General features: G+C 39.0%; 1 protein-coding gene across 2 annotated transcripts; it reads right to left on the bottom strand.

Moving 5' to 3' along the window:
* Nucleotides 1-4247: 4247 nt before the first annotated feature.
* Nucleotides 4248-24337, bottom strand: H6PD (hexose-6-phosphate dehydrogenase/glucose 1-dehydrogenase). 2 transcript variants are annotated; one of them, XM_072425580.1, is made up of 5 exons: nucleotides 24248-24337; nucleotides 11098-11738; nucleotides 9455-9572; nucleotides 8538-8807; nucleotides 4248-7865 (listed from the first exon to the last, which is right to left on the bottom strand). In XM_072425580.1, exons 2-5 carry the CDS (start codon nucleotides 11719-11721, stop codon nucleotides 6511-6513), a joined length of 2367 nt encoding a protein of 788 aa, XP_072281681.1. In that variant the 5' UTR covers nucleotides 11722-11738; nucleotides 24248-24337; the 3' UTR covers nucleotides 4248-6510. The 2 variants fall into 2 exon arrangements, with proteins under 2 accessions (XP_072281681.1, XP_072281680.1); XM_072425579.1 differs by lacking the exon at nucleotides 24248-24337 and adding an exon at nucleotides 14866-14991.
* Between the last annotated feature and the right edge of the window lie 1853 nt (nucleotides 24338-26190).

The raw sequence follows: 26190 nt of genomic DNA, 5'->3' as shown, positions 1-26190 counted from the left end.
TCGCTGGAAATGAACGACCGGACCGGCGGATCGGATTGGACGACGATCGTTTACCATCTATCGTGTGTACGGTCGTTCATTGATCGTCCATGGTCTGAGCATGCGTGATGAACGAACGTTCGTTCACTTCCTGTGGTGCACGTCGTTCAAACGATCGCATCTATTGTGTGTACAATATCTGCGAACGATCGTGTCGTTATCTGCATGTACAGGATCGGTGCTATACGATCGTTCGCCGATATCGTTCGTTTACCAACAATAATTATTGGAAGTGTGTACGTAGCTTAAAGCTCCAAGAGGTGTTATTTATGTTGCATTCTACAGTTGTATTAGATTTTATGTGGGTAAGACAAAAATACAGTTTCCAAAATGCAATAATGAGCATATCTACAATATTAAAAAAATGGACAGATCATTACACCATTGTCATCATATGGACACACATCAATTTTGTGTAAAATTTACACTAATTTCCTTTGAGGATAATGGAAGTTTTGACAATTAGCGCATTTTACTAGCAAACATTCACTTAAAATGGATCTGCTGCAAATAACAAACATATTATAAGATTTGGGAAGTTTTTGGAAAAAAGGCAGCTTACCTTTAATGTAATAGGCTGAAGAAGTGATCAAAGCAAGAAAAGACATTATCATTCAATAATTTACAAGATAAAGATATCAACTTTCACACCTATGCAAAGTGTGGATGAACACAACTTACAGTATGAAATCATGCATCCATAGTACAAAAATCTACATACATATTTCAAGGTGGTCAAATGAGGTGCCTTGACAGGCATATGTCACATTAGAAAAAATAGGTACCGGTAGTGAGATATCTGGTTTGTTTTGAACCTAGGGAGCTAATATGATTTTGGTTTGTTCAGGTGGTAAACGTGTTTAAAAATCAGTGCCAGCTGCAACAGAACAGGAAGCGGTGGGACACAGTCCATCTCCTAAACAGGCCAAGGGTATTGGAGCCATTATGGGCTGACAAGGGCGGTGGCGTTGCAGTTTGAACCAACCTTGCCGGGGAACAGATGGCAGACCGTAAAAGGTAGTCCAGTTGCAGCTGGAGGGCCACAGAATAGAGCCCAAGGTAGTAGCTTTTGGTTCAGTTGCTAATAGCAAAACGTAACTCAATATCTAAAGTGAACCCAACCCGGGCTAAAATGTTTCAACACAAAAAACAGAGCTGACATGCTGTATCTTGCATTACCTGCAAATATATACTTTATTTTCCAATAGATTCCTTTATCCATATGATTTTTTTTTATTCCAACCTCAGGTCGTACACGGCATTTTGATCTAAGTCAAGGTTAAGCTCTGCTTCCAGTCAGGGCTGCACTCCACCACCATTATAAATACTGAATAGCAGGTTCTTAGAGGTTGAGGAATTTTATGTTGGAGTAAGAGTATCCTCCACATCTGAATAGGGCTCCATTTCTGTTATGATCGATGTGATCAACTATTACCCCGGAACAGAGCGTGAATTGTAGTCACAGACATTAAAGATCTGCAAATCTCTGCAAAGGATATAAAAGTTTTCATTAAGGCTAACTGAACTTATATTTTTACATCAACAAGAGAAAAGAAAACCAGTATAGTGACACGACTATGGACTTTTTATTTATTTAACAGCTCCAAGTATTATATCAGCACTATATAAATATTTAGTGATAATAATAATTTTTTTTCTTTGGTGACAAATGTTTACAATATCACACATAGCTGGTGTCCAGTTATGTAGATGTGCACTGCAGGACCGGATAAAACCCTTTCCACTATGCTCATTGTGAATAAATAAAATCCATATGGCAGACAGAACAAAATGAGGAATCCACATGAGAAAAACAAAGAACAGACTTTTATAAACTTACAGAAAAAACAACAACTGTATAATTAATAGATGATTTATGAAATCTATTTGTAACAAAAAAGCGTAAAAAAACAAGGCTTTTTGTTTTCTTTTTAAATAAGAATAATGACTGCACATTAAATTATACAGAAGCAGAATGAAAAGACATATGGAGGGCCTTGGTTCACTAAACAAGGAAAAATAACATACAAATACTAAAATCTGCAGCCTCTAAAGTGTGGTTGCAAAAACACACCCCTGTTAAAATGTAATGTAAAAAATGAGACCACAATAAATTATTTCCACACTTTTCCCACCTTTATTGTGACCTATAACCTGCACAATTTAATTGAAAAACAAACAACCCTGTTAGGGAAAAAAAATTAAAAATAAAACAATAAAGTGGTTGCAGAAGTGTGCACACGCCTAACCTAATTCTTTGTTGAAGCACCTTTTGATTTATTAACAGCATTCAGTCTTTTTGTGTAGGAGTCATAACACATCTTGAATGGCAATATTTGTCTACTCTTCCTTGTAAAAGTGCTTCAAATCTGTCAGATTGCAAGAGGATCTGTGGTGCACAGCCCTCATCATGTCACCATGTATGCTTGGGGTTTTGTTTTGGTGATGCAAAGGGTTGTTTTTGCACCAAAAGTAACCTTTTGGAATCGTAGCCAGAAAGTTCAACCTTGATCTCATCAGATCATAACACATTTTCCCACATGCTTTTCAGAGACTTGGCATTTTAACAGGTGTGTGCACACTTTGTATATCCACTGTATGGTTGCATGCTTGTTTTAATTGTGCTTTATATGTGCAAATAGATTACCCAGAAAACAGGACAAAGTTTAGAGTACATTTTTTTACTGTAGGTGTAAAAACTGTTTAGCCAAAAACTTTTGCAACCTATAGGTATGAGCCTACTGTACCTAATGGTAAATCTTTACCCTTCTTGCTGGAATAGGACACAGACCTTGCAAACATCACATAATTCATGGGTACAGCTTGCAAATTACTATAAACTTCAGATTCTGTAAGACATAACACCACTATTGGCTGTTGTAGCAGGGGCTGTCACGTCCTCAAAAAAGGGTTCCTTGGAGTTGGTATCAATTGTTTTCATTTTTTCTTATATTCCTAAATTGGCTTTTAGAACAGTGCATATGGCAGGATATATGAAATTCCCTTCTCTAATTGACAAGCATGAAGTTCTAAAAACATGGAGTTCCAGTTAATAAAGTGACTCTCTTTAGAAAATGAAACAAAAAATGGGATCAGGCAATGGGAGTTGATAGATTTACATTTCTATTTCCACTTTTTGTAAAGTTTTCCCAGTGGTTTTATTATAAACAACCCTGTATACCAGCACCCTCTGCTGGTATATACTAGTAACAGCAAGTCATTTCAAGTAGAATGTGGTCTGCCTGTTATTTAACCAAGTGCTCTTGAAGTGCAACTAAAGATAAAAATTAAACAATTCTGTAAGCAGGCAGGGTTTTAATTGAAGTAGGGGCAGGCTATGTTCCTTCTGCAATAACAAAAAATGTATCTGCCCCATAAACTAAACTGATCTTTTCTTGCTCCTTTACTGACACCTTTACCTGGTCCTCTTCTGAGTTCAGAATCTTCAACCATCTTGCTTGGCCAGGCTGGAATAACTAACTGAATGCATAGAGTTCAATAATTTTTCACAGTCCCAATGTATGGATCATACAAGCTGCAAATGCATGACATTACATTATAGGGATACCTGTATATATTTAAGTCCACCCATTATCATAAATTGATGAATAAACCACTTGTGTATGTTGATATATATTGTAATGAATGATATGTAAATTATGTTTTGAGTGAATGAGGATGCTGCATGAATACCTTCTGCTGCGCTGGTAACTAAACGTCTCCATTCTGGTTGCTATTCATAATTTCTGGCTATTCTGGTTTTATCTACATAATCTCACTGGTCATGTGGCTCTACCAAAAAAAATCCAAGTATCAGCTCTCCTTAAATAGGGGTGATCCTGCAGTAAAGCAAAGAAAGCTCTATTGCTTATATGCAGTAGTGAAAAGTGAGATCACTGACCAAGCTATGCTTTCTGCAGGGGCTGTGTACATCTTGTCATTAGGCAGCATGTATTTATCTACTTTGGAGATAAAACAACTCCTATAATTATACGATATATCAAATATTTATTGTATATCAAATATTGTAATATCGTACGTTTATCGTATATCAAAAAGGTGCATTGAGTGGTTTTGCTGGAGTTTAGCATTGTGCAGACTGGACCATTTCTAACTTTAGGGTCAGTATGAATTTTGCTTTCTTTTGTTCAATATGAAACTGAAAATACTGCATTTGTGTTATTTGTAAAAGAAAAAAATATCAGCAGTTGTTTGACATCAGTTGGTGATTTTTTTAATTCCAATTAAAGTATTTATTTTCACAAACATGGATACAAGAAATGCTAAAAACATTTAATAAAATTACTTAGTGATCACAAAAAATATCTGTAATTTAGTTAATTTATTCACATTTCAGTTTTGTCTTTTTCAGTGGATAAGGTAACAAAAAAAGTCATAAATTCAGTAGTCATTCACAGTTAGTGGTCCAAATTATTAATAAAAACATAATATGCAAACTGATCGACTTAGAAACATCTTCAAAAACTATATCCAGTGATTCCTTTTAAAAGGTGTACACTTAGAGGGCAATCCAAGCAAAATTTTTTAGCACACAATAGTTAATGGTGAAGGTAAGACATCTACCCAATGTTGACACCCTGTATGTATTATATATATATATATATATATATATATATATTGTATGTATTATAGATTATTGCACCTTAAAGATAAGCTAAAGATGAAAAAAATTGCAAACAGACAGGTTGTTTATTGCAGAAGCCAAGGTTCCTTCTGCAATAAAATAAACTTACCTGTAATTTTGCAAGTACACTCACCTCTCCTCGCTACATTGCAGGTACTAGCATCTTCCCCTGTTCCCTTCCAGGTTCAAAATCTTCAGCCATTGTGATTGACCAGGGCAAACACAACACATGTGCGTGGGAGTACATTCATTCTTGGTAGCCAAGTATGCCAGGATAGTACACTAAGCTGATAATGTCCAGTTTAATATACATTACAGAAAGAATTGTAAACAGACAGGTAAGTTTGTTTTATTTCAGAAGGGACATTGTCTGCAATAAACAGTTTGCTTACTTGCAATTGAATATTTTTATTTAAAGTGTAAACTAATAATTTTAGCTTCCTGTGCAGAACAGAAATTTCAAACAATGCAATCTATTTGCCCCAATACTATTATTAACTTTAAATTATAAAGCATATCTTCTTTGAACTACAAAACACTTGACCTCTATGTAATGGAAATAAGGAGCTGGGGGAGATGTTTATAATCCAAAAAAGGAAAACAGCCTATGGAGACTTGTCATGGCATAGTATTTTCACCATAAGACAGTAAGTGTGTTACCGACAGGTGAAAATAAAGGGAAATCTGAAAAATGACAACTAATACCGCCACCAATTCTTTAGAGCAGTAAGCTTCAAAAGGAGGAAAATCTCATAGGACAAAGTGGGATACAGAAGAACAGCAGGAACAGAAAAAATGGAGTGGAAAGGACAGAGGGTAGAATAATAAGAAAGAAGAGATACAAAAACATTCAATCAGCAAAGACACATACAAGGGAAAGAAATAGGGACAGTGAAAACTATGGAAAATGACCTGGATGTGTGTAGAGAAAGCATAGAATACATATATTTTGACAATGTAAAACAAAGGACGGCCTCATGTACTAAAAGATGTATTAGGCAGTTCCTAGACACATTGCAGTCTGAAAGTGGCCATCCTACAAAATTGAGGTTAGAAAAATAGTACCAATAGCACCAAGTGTAAATTTCAGATATACCATGGGTCTGAAAGTGGGAGATATTTTTTTATATGTACCAAAAAATATGCAAATCTGTTGGTTTATAAATGGATCATTCCGACTAAAAGCAATATTTTATTGTGGTTGGGCACTGGTAGGAAAATTACCCACAGTCCTTCAAAATCTTTTCCCTGTTCCCAAGGCCTGAATTAACCACTGGAAATGTCAGCATTGGATCCACCACTTGAGGAGCTGCACCTCTACTGTAGAAGGCAGCATTTTATTACGCTTGCAAGGTTACATTTTTTTGTAATGCAAACTAAAATATTAATTCAACAGATTAGGACCTCTTTGTAAGGTCCGTGTCACACTACATAGCACAGGATTTCTGAAAGTCCACTCACCTTAGGCTATAGCATAGTTACCCCATTGGCTAAAACATTGCAAAATCTTGCTTGACAGCAATGAAGCAGCAATAAAGTGACAGGTTGCTGGTAGAGCCAACCAGGGGGTGATGTGGTAGAAGTAGGTGAGTGCTTTATTATTCTTAGCAATCCCATCAATGCAATAAATGTGTTACAATGACATGGGCCTTATGGCTGTAACAAATTAGCACACATAGGAACCAATAGACATTCTGCTGCTGGAGTCTTCATCAAAGAAGCTCGATCATAGTCATCTACCAAATAATGAAATGCTTTTATGTTGGAATGATCCTTCAAGTACAAAAGGCACTTTTATTGTTTGACACAAAGTCATTTTGTTTCTTTTACCTAAACAATGTTTCATAATCAATGTACCATAACAACTGCCCAGATGTTGGTTTTACTCCGAAGATTGGCCATTTATTGGGATTGCTTTCGGCTCTGCTAATGAGAGTAAGAATTTCATGCTTCCCTTTACCCAGGACTAGGACGGCAACTTTCCGGGCTTTATTAATTAGTGGGAGGCTAAGGCTTATTCTATCGTGGGGCTTTATTGGACTTCTTGAAAACAACACCATTTCATCTCCTGTGATCCCATTCTGGGAGCCGGGGAAGATGGAAGCAGTGTGCCCATCATTTCCTAGTCCCAAAAGCACAAAGTCAAAGCTTGAATTACCAACCAAGGCAGCGATATCCTGAGCATAGACCTGGGTACCCATATCTTCTTCTGCACAGAGCCTTTGGTTCCTCTGTACAGGCATGGGGTGGATATTATTATAGGGGATTCTGACATGCTGCAGCAAATGTCTTTCAAGGCTACCAAAGTTAGATTCTATATCTGTAAATGGCACACAGCGTTCATCCACCATCCACAAATGAGTGTGTTTCCATGGAAAGCCATGATGATGCCTAGACAATCTCTGAAACAAAGCGATGGGGCTGGAGCCCCCGGAAAGAGCCAAATGGAAACTACCAGAGTGCCGCACCGCTTCGTCAGCTGCTTCTTGTATGTCCTGTGCTAGTTTCTGTATCAGCTGGTCTGCCCAGTTAGAAACCATGGTGTTCCCAAGGAATTTGGACTGTGTTGAAGCAAATGTGTTTGTATTTTGCTGAATGTCCATCATCTCTAAACGCTCATCTGTCAGAAAACGTAGCTCACCATGCTCTATTACAAAGTCTAGCAGTTGACCTGTTTCTGAACCTCCTGGATAGATTCTTGGTGAAACTCTCTCTAGCTCTTGCAAGATGGGAGTCCAGAACTTCCAGGAAGCCAGCAGATTTTGTGTTGTGATGAAGGACTCTTTCTTTCCTCGATAAATATTTGAGATTAATATAGAGTAAGCCTCTCTTTCTTGGTTAGGACGGTATACATAATAATCAGACAGTGGCTGACCAAATAAAACAACATCTGGGAGTTCAGATATTTCTTGCCATTGGCTGGGTACAATGCTTGGTTTAAACAAATTGCGGCTTACTAGTAAAGCAGGAAAACCCAGCTCTCCATGGCCAATGTGAAATATAACCTGCCTGGGTTTACAAGGATTCTTCACCGTGTCCCTGGCTGAATCTTTTTGCAAGCAGAAGGCATTGTCCTTGAAAACAACTCTGACATATGAAGTCCTCTCATCTAAATCTTTGCCGGATACCAAGAGAAAGGGCACTCCTTCCCAACGCATGTTATCAATATATATAAGGGCACCTTAAAAAGAACAAAAAAAAAAATCCAGTTTAGACCATATTTTTTGAAACATTCAAATAATTTTCTGAATCTCATGACATTTCATTTATTACTAGTCATTTCTTCTGCTTATATTTCCATTATATTTCATTAAAGGAAACAATAAAATTTGTTGTGGTTCAAAAAAGAAACTGGATTTCATTTACTAAAATGTGTGTGCAGGAGAGTACTGAATGCTGGATCGCTCTGAGGCTTATTTTACTCCCACTGACACCAACAATGGGGAAACAGATGTAATAAACAGGAGGGCAGGGGGTTTTACTGATATTAGTATGATATATATGGCATTCACCATCCTAAACCCTAGGCATTTCCCACTGTGCATGTATTTTGGGCACCTTAAATTGACTTGTTAGGGTATAGAGAAGAGGTTGATTTAGATGCATATCTCCACCTAACTTGTGCATGCAAATGTAGCCCTTGGGTACCATTATTATATAGAAAAAAGGTTCTCACATACATACATATTTTCCTGTATTAAACATCCCATGAGTCCCCCACTCTCAGGGTGTTTTAATATGCATTCAACTTCTTGTGTGAGTCAATTGTGAGCTACATGAAGCAATTCCATGATCTCCAAGTTAAGCATGCAAACATTTTTACAACCGTGTAGATTTAGAAGAAGCAACTTACTTGCGAAGGTCTGTGTGTTGGTAAAAAAATGTGGAGGTTTTTCCATCTCCTCTCTGACCTGCTGGACATAATTCTGGTACTGACCAATAACAGCCCTGCTGCCTTCCACAGGGTGCAGAGAATTCAATAACTCCATCTTGGCTCTCAGGACATAATCTGAGTTGGTAATATTTTTTGGCACTTCCATGGCAACTAAGGTCAAAATTTCTGTCAAATGGTTCTGGATGACATCACGTATAACACCGTATTCTTCATAAAAGCTGGTGCGGCCTTAAAAGAAATTATGGGTTGTACAGTAGGGTTAATTAATAAAAAAGGGCTTTAATAGATACGTCAGTTTATTCAACCTAAATACTATGATCTTGTGATGGGTTGTTGCTATTAGGGATATTGCCTGCAAAATGTATATGTAAATTTCAATGTTACCTACAGTCAAGCTTAACTCCACTCCCACTTATTTCTTACCCTTTAACCAGTAAGCCCAACCTTCATATCAAATTTCTATATTGAGGCTTTGGAATTAGAATAAGATAGAGTCAAACACTTACAGAAATGTTAAGATTTTCATTAAATATTCTACTGCATTTGTTTCTGAATAAACTGGATTATTCTGATAATATTTTCAATGATGGTAAATTCTACTTTTGCCTGTTTGACTTTCCCAGTTTTGTGACTGGTTTACTTTAAAGTAAAACCAAAAAAAAAAAAAAAAAAAAAAAAAAGGATTAACTTGCTGTTAGTACAACAGCTTAGTGTGAATATGGAAAACCAGTTTGGCTGGAGGCTTAACTTTCACTTTAAGTATCAGTTTTAAGGAGAAGTAGCTTTTGGGTCAACCAAGATATTGCTCCTGGGTGCTATACCTCTAAAGAAGAGTTTTCTAAGACAGTAAACTGTAGAGTTCCCTATACAAATACCTTTTGCATCAACAGTTTCCTTCATAACAATTTCCACTCGGTCTATGTGTTGCCTGTTCCAGATTGGTTCTAGATGCTTTTGATTGCGCCGTCTAAAAGGCAGAATCTGTTCAACTGCCTGGAAGAGATACATCACAAGTGTATTAGATCTGTGGCAGAAGGGCCTAAATAAATAACACTTGTACTAGTTAAGCTAGGTACACACTTCCAATAATTATCGTTAGAAAACGAACGATTATGACCGATCAACTATTATGCACGACTATATTTGAACAATCGTATTGTGCACAATTCTGTACATGCTGTAACGATAGGATCGTTCAAATATAATCCAACAATAGTGTACACACACTAGATACAATCGTTTGAACCATGCAGGAAGTGACATGTAAAGGAGAAAGTGTATAGCAGAAACATGCACCATCACTGAACAACCGTACACACGATACATAGCAAACGATCATCGGCCAATCACATCTGCCGTGACAGTCGTTCATTTCCAACGACAATCCTCATTCGTCGGCGTCGTTGGTCACCTTTTCTGTGAACGATTTTCAGACGATCGGTCATTCGTTTTCAACGATATTTATTGGAAGTGTGTACGCAGCTTTATTGTTTAGGCTCCGGAAAATGATATACAATTCAAATGAAAGTTTCAGTCAAGTTCAATATTTGGATAGAACTGAAAGGGTTAAACAATTTCTTTATGCACTTCTTTAGAAAGGTATAACCCTCAGTAAAAAGAATCTGTTTTTCAGTTTTTCTGCATTGGAGAGGTTCCCATCACTGCCTGTCCTTATGGGACAAAGAAAGCAATAACCTGTCTTTCCCTACCCAATACAAAAAAGTTTTAGCTAGAGTTGAACCTGTGATAAAAGAATCATGAAGGCGAAGGCTGCCATTGCTGATCCCTCTTGGTTTAGTTGCCTGGCTGTCATGCTAATCCTCTTGCCTAATGCTTTCAATGTCCCAGTTTTAGGACTTCTCTCTGGCATTCCTAATTTGCAGACCCGATCCAGGTACGTAACTTTTAATATTAAAGCTGATTTCTGGACAAATTTAAAATTATCTATAAATTACACAAAATGCTCACTTTGTCATTATCTTTTCTGTTTTTGCTTTTATCCTTTTCGAAAAGGCCCCTGCTGGGTTTTTGGGTGCAGGTGTTTCCTTTTTCAGGAACTGGTAACCCTAGCCTGGTTTTTGTACACCAAGTGAACAGTGCTCTAAACACTAACTTCCAATTCAGTTCCAATTCGGGAAGATCTGAAGTCTTCACAAAGCTGACCGATGTGGAAGGGTCAAAGCCATGCCTTCTTTCGGGCTAGCAATGTTTAGCTCATATTCCTTCCATTCTCCAACGTATCCAAAGAATTAAAATGTAGCCGGGAGCACTGCCAGTTCTAAAACAGAACAATCATTGGCAGCTACAGGTCAAACATCAATGATTGGGAACCAATTGGGAATTATGGTGATCACATAAGCTTTGTTTAGAAAAAAAACCTACTGCCACTGCCAATCTGCCCCTGTACAATTAGTGAACAGAGAGAGTCAAAGTGACAGCCAACAATTAGGCTTACCAACACTACTAAGCTTGTCACCTAGGCTTTAATAGCCTTTGGTTGTGAAAGGGATAGCCTTACCTGTTTTCCCAGATAATGATCCACCCGATAGATCTCTTCTTCCTGAAAGAATGTTTGCATATCACTGGCCAGCTGCTTTGCAGACTTATAGTCATGCCCAAAGGGCTTCTCCAGCACCACTCGTAGCCATGCTCCAGGGGGCGGCCGGCAGCTGGCATTGATGTTTCGAGCAATGTCTGCATATGCAAATGGAGGGACGGACAAGTAAAAAAGTCTGCCAGCTTCATGAAGATCTTCTTCTGCTAATGATGAAAGAATGTCCTGGTGCAGCGCTGTATAGTTCTCAGCCGTCTTCAGTTGTCTGTAACGGGTGAGCTTCAGAAACTGGTCCTTCACAAGGGCACATCTGTCTGGCTCAACATCAGCTGGACAACTCAGAGTCTTAAGAGAATCGAACAAAATCCCCTCTGCTTTTTCCGGAGGTGTCAGTGCAGCTCCATGGAAACTGAAGGTGTGACCCCTCGAAACTTCATTTAGATACAGCTGGAAGAGTCCCTGCCATAAATATTTTTTAGCCAGGTCCCCAGTGGCCCCAACGAGAATAACAGATATGTGTCCCTTTTTTTTGCAGGTGACAGCAATTACGCCAACCAAAAGTAAGCAAAACAGAGTCCTCCACTTCATGATTGACACTTTTTAGGCTGGAAAAATAAAAAAAATGGCAAAGTTTGAAATAGAAAAAATGTTAATAAATAATGTGGTAAAAACTCACAGGGTATTATAAAAACACAGAAACAATCAGCTTCTCAATGACGCTGGCCATATTCAGGAAGATGTTTCTTGGAAAATGATGGAAGATAATCTGCTTGTCCTCTATAACAAAATGTGCTTAATTAGGCCTTTTTCACACATTAACCAAATAGGGGCAGTTAGGAACTATTTTGTGCATGCTTTGGCATTCAGTTGCGTTTGTGTTGCAGTGCGGTACCTGGACACAATATGTTGTCTGGGGGAGTAGTTGCTTTTCCATCTTTGGAGGAAGAAATGCAAGTGCAAATGATAGGGCAAAGCAAGAAAATGAGTTTGTCACTCCTGAGCACATACCAGCAGTTTGCTATGTGTCTGGGTGCAGCAAACCATGTGGTTTCAAAAAACAGGTCTGAAATAGGCCTTAAAGGTCCACTTACAATTTTTTTTATACTGTGTCAAAGTATGGTAACCTCTGTCAGGGTCCTTTAACTTCACACAACATCAGGTCATGAAATAAGTGTTAGAGGGCAGGAATAAAAAGCCTTTACCGCCATACTATCTGAAATTTGTTACAGAGTCTTATTGTACAGATTTCTAATCACTTTATTTGTCTATGATCTTGTCTCCACAGTAGATATCCCTTCAATGGGAACAGAGGCAGCAAAAAAAAAAAAAACCTGACAGAAGCTGTCCCCCTTTACCTCTGTCTAAAATATATTTAATTAAAAAAAATGACTAGACATCAGCCATGTGGCCAGATCACACACCAACAGTCCAAAAAAAAGCTTGTTAAAGTGGAAGTAGAGCTTGCATTAAACGTAATCTTCCTTCTTGCTTTATTATCCATAGAGTTATGCTATGTGCCTCTGCTCCAATGTAATGTCACCTGGGTGAAAAAAACACCCCTTCATTCTTAATACAATTATGCTAGAAGCAGCTGTATTGCACAATTGGGTTATATTCCACTTAGATGTGAGAAAAAAAACTTTTTTATTGCTTACATTCACTTCACATGTTATGCAGCTCTAGTTTATTTGCAGAGAAATTAGAGCCTTATCTTCTCTTCTCACAAAACATTCTGCAGATAGTGAGAATCCAAGTCTGGCTGGCTTAACCCCCATGAAACAATGTAACTAACCTGCTTAACCCTTTCACATATGTATTTATTTAAAATATTCTATTCCTACAAGTAACCATAGGAACACTAAAACCAAATGTTTATTAGCTTATCAGTTAACATCATTTGTCACTTGAGAATTGTGGTGCTGGATGAACATTGTGCATTGTGAGGAAGTGAGAATTCACTTATGTAGTCAGAAAGAGAGTGCAATGTGGAAATAGGGGAACACTTTCTCTTCATCTTTTTTGTTGCAAGAATTCAAGTGTATCATAAACAAACCATGTAGCTAGCACACAACTGAATCTGCTAAATCATTCCTCCTCTCTGGTGCCCTAAAGGGGAGCTGTAAAGGGTACCTGAAGAAAAAGAGTAGCTGAATGCAGTAACTAGAGAGAGAATTGCCTCAAGACAGCTCACAGCAACCAAGAGAATATATGCAAATATGCTCAAAACATAATGCAAAATTAAATCTTGAATATGACTGCTACAAAACAGCAGAAATAATTTCACAGGTAGTTTTATTTAAAAGTGTAGTGGCAGCTGGGTAAACCCTTTCAGTTTACTAAAGCTAGGTACACATGTGCAAAAATTGTTGTTAGAAAATGAACAACTAGCGATTATGCACGATTATTTTGAACGATCGTATTGTGCACAATTCTGTATATGCTGTAACGATACGATTGTTCAAAAATAATCCACAAATAATGTACACACGCTAGATACGATCGTTTGAACGATGCAGGAAGTGACACGTAAAGGAGGAAGTGTATTGCAGAACCATCCACGATCACTGAACGACCGTACACACAATAGATTGCGAACAATCGTCGTCCAATCAGATCCACCAGGATGGTTGTTCGTTCCCAGCCGCAATTCTCGTACATCGACGTCGTTGTGCACTTTTTTTGTTAATGATTATCAGACGAACGGCCATTAGTCGCTTGTTTCCAATGATAATTATTGCACGTGTGTACGCAGCTTAAGATTTGATCATCAGTAGAAGATTAATTCTCACAGGTATCTCTATCTGTTAGCATATACTGATTCTCCTACCAAAAAATTTTTTAGAATCATATAAAATAAAAAGTTGAAATAAACCACTGAATAAACGTTTTTGCTGACCACAGATTTGTGTTATTTCTTGTATTAACAACAGGTTTTCTAAGCTCACCTTCCAACTACATTTCAAATCTGAATAAAGTCCAACTTCATGCCTAATGACTGCCACCAGCCATGCAGGGGTGCCTACCAATTCCTTACCACAGAACACATATTGGTTGGCCATATAGCACTCATGTATTCCCCCACCTACTAGATTGTAAGCTCTTCGGGGCAGGGTCCTCTCCTCCTCCTGTGTCACTGTCTGTGTTCATCTGTCATTTGCAACCCCTATTTAATGTATAGCGCTGTGTAATATGTTGGTACTATATAAATCTTGTTTAACATAATTAATAATGTATGATTCCTTAACCGACTTGTCACCTTGTTATTCTCTATGGAAAGCTCATTCATTGTCAACATCAACGTGTCTTTTAACCGCCAGTGGATCCTCTTCTGGACTCCTCTCCAGAAATAGCAAAGTGGTGATATGCAGGACCCCAAAATAAGTTAACGAGTTTAACCACCCTACCTGTCATAAGGAACCAGTGATGACGCTAGTGTGCAGGTAGCAGTCACTAAACCAAAGAATTTATTTAATTTTCACCATCTGTTGTCCAACTTGTGCACACTTTTATGTGTGTATAGTATGTGTGTATCACCAGAACTAATATTGTTATCTCCTAACATGCTTGAATTCTGCCTGATCTTCATATGCTGTGTAAACACATGCTAAACTACAAACAAGTGCATGCAATGTGACAATGATAGTACATGGAAGGCACATATGATATGCTATATGATTTAACCTGTATGGGTTTTATAAATCCTCAGCAACAAAAAGCAGCATGCTCACTTACCTTTTGTAAAAAACTGACCTCCTTAGATTCCCCCTGCAGTGCTCTTTCTGCACAAGTCTGGTGCAATAAGCATACAGCAATGAACTAACAAAGCTCTGCTAGGTCAATGATCCCTCCCAGTTAAATGTTACTTATTACACAAGAAAATCCTTGCGCAAGGATCACATAGAAAATCTCTTCCCGGCAATGAAAGTTTAGATATTCAAAGCACTCACACTATCTGCCAGCAATTCTCTATAGAGAAAAAAAACTGTCAGGCTGTTGAAATGTTAGGTATAAGCCTCCACAAACATGGGAGATATTGGAGTAACAAGCATAGTACTTACTGGAATTCTAGAGAATGCCAAACAAAACAAGACAAAAGACAAACCACTTCTATGGAAGTGTCAACAATGTTGCAAACCTGGTAAGAACTTCTGCCTATCCATTTACTGGCCAGGACCAGCTGAATGGTGGCAACCAACTATTCTAGAAAGCAGAAACTAAATATCTCCTTCCTTAAGGTTTGGGAAATATCATCACCATCACACATCAAAGAGTTTCTGACAGTAACCCAGTCCTTGCCAAATTTGCCCATCAATTTTGCACAACATTGGACATTCCTATTCAGCTGCTGTTTTAGAATACATTCTAGAATAAAAATACTTTTTGCATTAAAGCCCCAATATGACCTTCTGTCATGTCTATTGCACATTACAAATCTAAAGAAGAGCCTATGGCACATCAATCATTTATTAGTCTGCCAAAAAATGGGGATTGTAAGAGGCTAAAAAACAGTTTTCTGAATAGTTAAAACATTTATTAATTGACAAACCACATCAATGATACATAATAAAATAATTTAAAATTTTACACATAAATCTCCCTATATTCCTTATTGATCTTTGTTCATTTCTTAACGCGTTTCGTGGAAACAGTCTACTTCATCAGGAGGAGAAGAAGATAAGAGAGAAATCAAGGTAGAATGGTCAGTTCCAAGATTCTGTAATTCCCTCAGAGATTAGACACATGGTCCAAAAGGAAATTAAAGGTTATGAAGGATATTTTATACAAATCAACCCAACCAAACAAATTCAACTATTTCAACTATTTAGATCAATGTACCAGAAACATAACCGCTGTTTATGCTGAAAATCCACTAAAGAAAAATCAATCCAAAATAAACACCAATAGTCCTAAATCCATCTATGCCTGCAAGGGAATGAGGGCAATACTTATCTTTCCCAATCCAAGTTAACAGCTCTATGTTGTGAGAGTTGAGCAGTTTATAGCAAACAATACACCAAGGCAGTGCGGCACCACAATTGCAGCTATGTATCTACCTGTATGCAACATTTTGCTGCAGATAATGGGAGTAGGAGAAGATGGTAGGATTACATATGAACCAAAAAAGGAACCTGCTTCCTGAAAATTACAGGCAGTGATGTGCTCATCCTCGAGAATATCAAAATGTCACGTCCAACATCCATAGGGATTTTCCAGCCCCAGAGTGTTGTTACAGGTTGTAATATTATTATTATTATTATTATTACTACTACAAGCCATTACAAGGAACCACAGCAGCCACAGAAGGGTTTAAGTATTGAACTTGATCCAACATCTAATATTTAAAGTGAACCTGAAGAGCATAGGGACATACATAAGTAAATAAAAACAATAGTAAAATATTAGAATAAAAATGTAAAGAAGCCTAAAGCTGCATACACACTTCCAATTTTTGTCGTTGGAAAGGATCTTTCACGATCCTTTCCAACGACAAGGGACTGCACGATGCATGAACGATGCTGTACATACAGCACCATTCATGCTCTATGGAGAGGGGAGGGGGAGAGCGACGGAGCGGCACCCTGCTGCGCGCTCTCCCCTTCCCTTTCATTAGGATCGGCTGTCGTCCATCGTCCGTGGATCCGGCAGGTCGGTCGTCCGGACGATGGACGACACCGACTGTACACACGGCAGATTTTCGCCCGATAATTGGCCGATGCCGATTATCGGGCGATAAAAATCTGACGTGTGTACGTAGCTTAACTGGTGTTTGAAATTTTCAGTTTGATTTGGAAGAGGCTGTAATAGATTGTGCAGGGTTCTCTCCTCCTGCATTGTTTGTATCTGCCTGTCATTTGCAACCCTATTTATTGTACACTGCTACATGATATGTTGGTGCTTTTTAAATGCAGTTTATTAATCATAATAAATATTATCACACCTGCAGCAGGTACAAAATCCCTAACATTTTCCCTATCTACACTGTACAGCCTTCTGTACCATTACATATAATGAATATTATGTGCAGTCCCACAGATTGACAACTTCTGCTTTATTGACAAGTTCACTTTAACACCTTCAGAAATGCAAAGATTGTATGCACAATAAACTTTTACTGGATATAAAAAGAGAATTGACAGTCAGGTCAATGAACCCTCTAAACCTGTAGCCATCATCTCTATAAACATTTAGAATTCAACAGAGATTTCCTATGGAATGTGCGACCTTTAATATTCTTTTTTGCTGGCTGAGTTTGTAAGAGAGTAACTTTTCAGATGAGAACAGGGATGTAGTTTACCTGATGATGTACTGATAATTGAGTGATCGCATGCAGTGGAAGGCTGGCACATATGTCGAACAGAAATGGCTCTTAATTTACCAACCACTTGAATGAAATCTCAGGGCATCCATAAATGAGTCAGTCTTGCTTCTGCTTCAATGGCCCAATGTGACACTTCAGCAAAGAATGGGCCATTACAGCTGCAGTTAAGTTAAGGTGCAATCAATGAACACTTAACATAAGAAATTTTCATAACTGCTTGCTAAAAAAGTTGATGCTTCCTCCTCAGTGAAAAACAAAGGAAATTAAGTGGTTAACACTGAACTAATGGCAGATATAAGACACAAACATATGCAGCTTTGCATTTGTGAATATTGGTACTTGGTAGCGCATCATGTATTCCCACTACAACAAAGATTAATAGAAGAAGAAGTTTGACATCAGTGGTGTTGTAGTTTATGTACTAACATGCTGATAGGAGGACAGAGAAGAGAGTTGGAGATGGGCTCGCCCATCTGCCGTGTCTCCTTCTGGTGATGGATAACAGGCTGGAAATGGGACATGTTATTGTTACTGAACTCTAGTAAAGTAAAAAGTCTTTTTCCCCACCAGACAGGCCTGATTGTGTGGCTGAACTGTGTAAAATTCAGGATTGCATGTACATAAATACAAATGAATTAAATGCATATAAGGGAGCTGCTTTATGTAATAAGTATTTTCTTGTGCTTTTTTGAGTTGTGCTTTAACAATACCTGCTCTGCTGCGGAACATCTGCCAGCTTAGTTGTTAGCACATGTGCCCACGCCTTGATATAAGATTGTGTATTGTATGTAAGTACACATCTCTGTATAGAAATTGTTGTGAACCGGAAGGAAAATATTACTGGCCATACAGTCATCCTTCATTTTCAATGAGTTAGTGATGGATTTGATTTAGACATTGAAAATACCAAATGAGTAATAAAAAGGGCAGTCCCAATCAATGTTTGATCAGTATATTGATTAAACATTGATCATTAATTTCTGTATTTTGCCTGAGCAATGATCGGGGCTGGTGGACGGGTGCAAGGAGGCACCCAGGGAACAACCAATGTCTAGTATTGATTATATAATATTGATTATTTACCTGACTGTGCACCCATCAAAACTGTCCAGATGAAGATTTCCCTAAACCTGCATGAGAGGGAGTGTCAGACCCTGAAGATAAAGGATGGGCACAAGGTATTGGTTTTTGCAGTTATAGCAGCAGCCCTACCATCTCCTGCAATGAACATAAAACATTATTTGGTAAATATATAAAGGTTACATTTAATCCTAAATTATAAAGGAGTCAGATTTCCAGGAGAAAACCTTGTCAATGTCATTTGCAGCATGCAGTAATATTCTTTTTTAGACATCGAGGATCTCAGGTTGCAAGTGAAGAAAAAAATTCTCATTTATTGCTCCCTGACAGGTCAAGGCTCAGAAGTACTCTAACATTGTTGTGTATTGGTTATCAGGATGGTTTCCCGCGCAGCAATGCTGAGAAAGCAGAACAGCCGTGTCCCTGAGGTTATTTATCAGACTGGCTTCCTACAAAGATAATCCATTAGTCCAATCAGAGATACTCATAGTTTTTAAACTGGGCTATGCATCACACCTATACATTGTGGCTCTAATAGGGAGTTATTTTATAGACAAAAGTGCATTCCATTTATCATAAAGCAGAGGACCTGTGTGAGAAGGCTGCAATTGAAGCAGATAATCTGAACCCACATATACATTCTGGAGCAGTGACAAAGCAAAGGAGTCACCTTTCCCACAGTAACCAATGCCTCTGCTTATTGGCAAAGATTGAATTTGTTGGCAGCTTTAAGCTGCGTACACACTTCCAATTTTTATAGTTGGAAATGAACGACGAACGAACGACGAACGAACGACGAATGACCGACTGGCCAAAAATCGTTCGTAAAAAAAGTAACCAACGACGCCGACGAACGAGGATAGTCGTTGGAAATGAACGACCGGACCGGCGGATCGGACGACGATCGTTGACCATCTGTCGTGTGTACGGTCGTTCAGTGATCGTCCATGGTCTGAGCATGCGCGGTGAACGAACGTTCGCTCACTTCCTGTGGTGCATGTCACTTCCTATATCGTTCAAACGATCGCATCTATCGTGTGTACAATATCTTTGAACGATCGTGTCGTTATCTGTAGGTACAGGATCGGTGCCATACGATCATTTGCAGATCTCGTGCAGGATCGTTCGTTTACCAAAGATAAAAATTGGAAGTGTGTACGTAGCTTTAGGGAGCAGTTTTAGCTACACTGTTTCAGGTTTGGAATACAGGATAAGGCTTCTTCTATCAGAGCATTCTAATATTATATGCTTTGTGATTATTATTATTATTATTAAACAGGATTTATATAGCGCCAACATATTACGCAGCGCTGTACATTAAATAGGGATTGAAAATGACAGACTAATACAGACAGTGATACAGGAGGAGAGGACCCGGCCCCGAAGAGCTTGATAAGAAGATAGAGGTACAACCATGAAGACTTGTTCCTAAACGTATTTAATACATACATAATACATTAGATGATAATTTCTCCACATTATTGCAAAATAATCAGTGAGCTTCTAACTACTTATCCCAACCAGTATTGCCAGCCCTGGCAAGCTCTTCTCTATTCAAATTCAGAACAACTTGCCCTTATATTATGGAGCTGATGAGGGGTACTGGGTGGAACAGGGCAGTGCTGACAACACTGGTGGGGATTTCAGTGCAGTAGAGCCTCTCCAAGGCTGGAGAGGATACACTTTCATCTGTGAACCTGGGTGATCCAGCACACCTTGAATAGATTTATTCAAAGTCATTTTACTATTTGCTATCAGTTTCAATGATGAAAGTGTATTCTCTCTAGCCTTGGAGTGCTTTAATAAATCAAACCCATTGTGTTGTCACCTGAGACAAGAATTTCTGATGAGCCCTAATGTGAAGGACAACACCAAATCCAAAACAAATACCGTATTTTTCGGCATATAAGACGCTCCGGCATATAAGACGCACCCAATTTTAAAGAAGGAAAATCTAGGAAAAAAAGATTCTAAAAGATTATTCCCCTTCTGATCACCCTGTGCCAATTTATCCCCTTCTGATCACTCTGTGCCAATTTATCCCCTTCTGATCACCCTGTGATCTGATAAATTGGCACAGAGTGATCAGAAGCGGTTGAATTGGCACAGGGCGATCAGAAGGGGATACATTGGAACAGAGTGATCAGAAGGGCATAAATTCCCCACTCTGTGCCAATTTATCCCCTGCTGATCGCCCTGTGCCAATTCATCCCCTTTTGATCACTCTGTGCCAATTTATCCCTTTCTGATCACCCTGTGCCAATTCAACCCCTTCTGATAAATTGGCACAGAGTGATCAGAAGGGGTTGAATAGGCACAGGGCGATCAGAAGGGGATGAATTGGCACAGAGTGATCAGAAGAGGATCCCCACTCTGTGCCTATTTATCCCCTGCTGATCATCCCTTCCCACTTACCGGTCCGTTTCGCTCCTCCGGCTTGCTTCCGGGATCGCGGGGGCACGCTTGCTCTCCCAGCCTGCTTCCGGGATCGCGTGTGCAGGCTTCTCCTCGCTGGGTCTGCAGGAAGGCGGGGACACGCGCTGCAGCCAGGAGGAGAGGAGAGAAGATCGCAGAAGCACGCAGGATCGCGGGATCGGGTAAGTATTTTAGCGGTTTTATTTATTTTTAAAACTTGCATTCGCCGTATAGGACGCACCCACTTTTCCCCCCCAGTTTTGGGGAAGAAAAAGTGCGTCTTATATGCCGAAAAATACGGTATAGTGTATTTACTCTTTGCCAGCAACAATGGACAATACAGAAGTAAGCACAGTAAAGAAGCAGAGTATTTGTTCCTTTATCAGAGGTGTCTATTGCGAATGATTGTGTGTATCGGTATATACAACCAGTCAGCCTTTGTGCTGTTCACACATCTGCATTTCCTTACAGTGAAACACATAGATTTTATTGCATAAACATTAATTTTTAACAGAAATCACAATGTTTTCCTATGTGTTCGGTTCACACCTATGTACTAAATGTGCATTTTTCAAAGCAGAACTAACCTGGCTCCCATCTCTCTCTAACTATTGGTAACATGGGGTAGAAGCTCTATGTATCGTCTCCTTGGAGGCAGTGGCTTACTGGCATAAGGAAGTGATACCGGCACTGCAACCTCAGAGTGCAGATGGGCAAAGAGGCTGTGGTGTGGTTACTGCTTCCTCATGCCTGGGAACCGTGCCTGCAGCCGCCAAGACGCTACACATGGAAGCCACCGACAAGGAATGAAAGGGGGCAGCAACGATCGAGTGCCGCGTGCTGGTAAATGTCCAAATGTTGCTTTATCAAGAACTAGTGTGGTGGTTGGAGTTACTGAGAGGTTGGCCAGATGCCCGCTGATTTAAAAAATCTGGTGAACAAGGAATGTTGATAGGAAAGCAGCAGCAGGAATATACAAAAGATTACAAAAAAAATCAATCTTGTCAGGTGAGTATTATGATGAACATACCCTGTTTCCATTACAATACGATCTACCATGAAAATAAGCCCTAGCATGATTATTCTGTATTTTTGAGGATGCTCGAAATAAAAGCCCTACCCTGAAAATAAACTACAATATAAACAAATACATGGACAAGAGGTACTCATATATGGACAGTGCTATGGCTAGACATGAGAAACTGGGGCCAATGGTTCTAAAGGAGATAGAGAAATTCACAAGAAATTCATGATGGATTTTAGGGTTTGGAGAGTTAAGATGTTGTTCCAGAAGATGATGACATGATTGTATTTGAATAAATGTTGATTTTTGTTCCTGAATATCACAAGAAATTCATGATGGATTTCAGGGTTTAGAGAGTTATGAGGCTTTTCCAGAATGTAATAACATGACTATATTTGAATAAATGTTGATTGTTGTTCAAAAAACATAAATAAGACATCCCTTGAAAATAAGCCTTAGTGCATTCTTTGGAGCAAAAACTAATATAAGACACTGTCTTATTTTCGTGGAAACTGGGTTCCTATTTGTTTTGGTTTATAAGTGGCCGCCTTGTGCCCATTTTCAACAGCCAATGGTGACAATTAGTGGAGAATTGAGCCACATAGGGGGCAGAATCAATCACTAGTCCACCATCTAAATCATTGCTTGTTAACATTCTAGATATACGGGGTCTTAGCTGTGACCCCTGACACCACCAAAGGGCCACCTATATTATTCAATGCCATGGAAGAGCATACAAGACTGGAGACATGCTGGAAGTGATCACAGACTGTGGATATTGTACAGAAGACCTCTCCCTACAGATGAGACCTCTAGAGATCAATGCCACCATTGCCCTCACATATCAATACTCTGTGACTACTGGCTCCTGGGGCACCAAGAGGTGCTGCCAGGAGCCATTTAGGCGCGATGTGAAGCCTCGGACAGCAATGTTGAGGGTCCTTCTGCTAATACCAAGCTCTTGGGTATAAAATCATGCTGCTCCCAATGTTGCTGGAGCTCCCCTAACACTCACTTCCAGTATTTGTGGTGCAGACACCACCCCTCACATATCCAAATCCAAATATCCATCTGTCCTTTGATCCTTCACCACCCTATTCAGAAGCCAAAACTGTGGGCCAATGGGGAACTTTTTTTTTTTTTTTTTGCAAATGCAACATTAGAGATTAGAGGGAATCTCCAAAAGTGAGGGGGGCTCCCTGTAACAGGCGCCCCATTGGAGGATGTTCTGTAACCACTTTACATTTTCCCTCACTTCTCCTTAACAACGGTCATCAGAACAAATGGCGGAGCAAATCTACACAATGGTGTCACAGACAGGAATAAAAACTATGCAAAGGGTTCAATTCTTCCTGATTTTAATACTCAGAAATAAAGTTTTCCTATAGACACAGCAGTGGGAGGAATAGAAAGGTTATATGTTCTGCTGGGGGGGGGGGGGGTCTGTAATTTTTAATAAAGCTAGTCCCCGGGTTAAGGACATCTGACATACAGATGACTCCTAGATATGAACGGGGCTTTACTACTCCCTTGTGTGCAGGATGGAGACTTGATAGGAGAGGGGGCAGTTTGCATAACTTGCAGAACAAATCTTTTGCTAAACACAGCTGAGGTTCTGGGTGATTTTAGGAGCTGAGCTGATCTGTAACATCTTGTAACTCTTAACTGCAGAGTTTGTCTTGGTCATTAGTTTCTTTTTGCATATCAAAGCACAGCTTGTTAATGAACGTCTAGGCTCCATAAAGCTTTTTTTTTTTTGCTTTGTTTGTGATTAACCCATAATTAGGATTTTATACACTAAATGACACCACGCTGCCTAATATTATGTTGAGACAAACATCTGTCCTAATTGCATTTAATAAAATAATGTACCTGTTCTGACATACATACAAATTCAACAAGAACAAATCTACAGTCTCTATCTCGTATGTAACCCAGGGACCTGTATAGAGGACTGGTAGCTTTGCCCTGCACAAGTAAACCACAAAATAACATACAATGCCTGAGTTTGCACAGATGTGAGACTACATGAAGATTTTATGTAACACAGTGCTGTACTGAATGCTGAATGCAGCAATATGGGGGTGCCAAGCATCCCATGCACTGCCCTGACATAACATGGGCGCTCTGTGCCCCCCTGCAGCCAGCCCTGTGTGCCTGGAACTCTCAATAAACTGGAAATGCTGCAGCACTAACAGCTGCTATCACACGAAATTTTGCTATCCACCCCCAAAACTCTGCAACACCCGGGCCAGGTACGGGGGGGTCATACACACCTGGCGGAGCAGCGCCCTCTGCAGACACAATCACGTCACGAGCACAGCCATAGCTGACCCCAGCTTCCCGCCATTTCCTCCTCCTCTTCCTCCTCCTGTGACAGGCAGGAAATAGAGGAGGGTGAATACAGTTCATGCTTTCACTTCATTCTCAAGGGCACCGGGTCTGTGTTATGTTAGAGCCCGGGGACATTGTGCTGTATTCATACATAGAAATGAAATAGGAATGTAGGATTTGTATTGTAAAGTGGAAATGGAGGGGAAATCTACAAACAGAGACACCTGCTTCAATAACAGCTGGGATTTCCCCTGATTGTAAGGAGATTGTGCCCAGCACAGGAAATGAGGGGGAATTTCACCAATATGATAAATCTTTTATATAATAATATTCTGCACCCTAAGTAACCACTTTTGCAGATGGCTGTGATTATGGTTGTAAAAAAAAAAAAAAATCAATATGGGTGACTATCTGCCTTAGCCGCGTGCAAACATGGTCCCTATCTCACTTATTCACTTGAAAAGGGAGCAGTTAGGACTGCGGTTGAGTCTGCGGCAGAGCACTGTGGTTCCCCACTGTGCTGAGGAAACGAAAAATGGACTGGGCCTTTGCTTGCACAGCAAGGATTAAATGCCCCTTTTGACTGGGGTATCAGTAAAGAGCCCTTGTAATTACCCTACCCCTCATTCCCCATCAACTGGCATTGCCTTGTCACCCTCCATGGGTTTCCTTGGCATCCTCATACTGCCAGGCTTACCTCACTAGATGGACGGAGCGCCTTAGTGTAGGGACTTCAGGAGACCGGTTAAACTCTCGGACCATGGGATTACCTAAAAAGTTTTTTTTGGTGGTTGCCAAGGGAAAAAATATTAATTTAACCTAAATAAATAAACTTTAACATTAATCAACAAGGAAGTTCCCTACAGTATATTTACAGTATACACATGCCACATCCCTAATATATTCACATATTTTTATTTTCCTAACCAAAAAAATAGGACTTTTAAGGCAATAATACATATATATATAAAACAACTAACATTGACTTTAATTTACATGATTTATACAGAAAGATATATGACAAAAAGATTTTTTTTTATTTTTTCAAGACATGCAGAAATAGATGCATGCTACATTCTTAACGCGTTTCATGGATCTCATTCACTTCACCAGGATGAGAATTTCCATAATTAAACTGTTTTTTTTTTTGTGAATGAAGAAAGAATTTCTATAATTACATTTTTTCTTTCTTCATTCACAAAAAAAAAAAAAAACAATTTAATTAGAGAAATTCTCCTGATGAAGTGGACAAGATCCACAAAATACATTGAGGATGTAGCATGCATTTATTTCTTGCATCTTGTGGATGTCATCTACTTCATCAGGAGGAAAATTTCTATAATTAAATTGTTTTTTTTGTGAATGAAGAAAGAAAAATGTAAATATAGAAATTCTTTCTTCATTCACAAAAATAAAACAACATTCTCCTGATGAAGTGGACAAGATCCACAAAACACAATGAGGATGTAGCATGCATCTATTTCTGCATGTCTTTAAACATTGGAGTGTTTTTTAATACATTTTGAAAAATTAAAAAAAACATCTGTCGTATATTTGTGTATAAATCATGTAAATTAAAGTCAATGTAAGTTGTTTTAAATATATATGTACTATTGCCTTAAAAGTCTAATTTTTGGTTTAAGAAAATAAGAATATGTCAACTTTAACACTAAACGTAGTCCTTGTCCATCTGTACAAAGTTGGTAGGTGCTCCAGTCGTTGGACTGATCCCAACGTTTTTTTGACAGTCAGAGTCTGCCAGTTTGGTATCACAGAATGAGAACTGATGAGACCAGATGGTGATATTTCAAATCTTAATGGTCCAGTGTTGATGAACCTGCAGAAACTTTATCAGGTTACCATGGGTTGGAGAAGAACCCTGTAT

The sequence above is a fragment of the Pyxicephalus adspersus genome, chromosome 11 (assembly GCF_032062135.1).
Source record: "Pyxicephalus adspersus chromosome 11, UCB_Pads_2.0, whole genome shotgun sequence".
Lineage (NCBI taxonomy): Eukaryota > Metazoa > Chordata > Amphibia > Anura > Pyxicephalidae > Pyxicephalus > Pyxicephalus adspersus.
The sequence above is the reverse complement of the archived record's forward strand: the minus strand, read 5'-3'. Positions and strand labels throughout refer to the sequence as shown.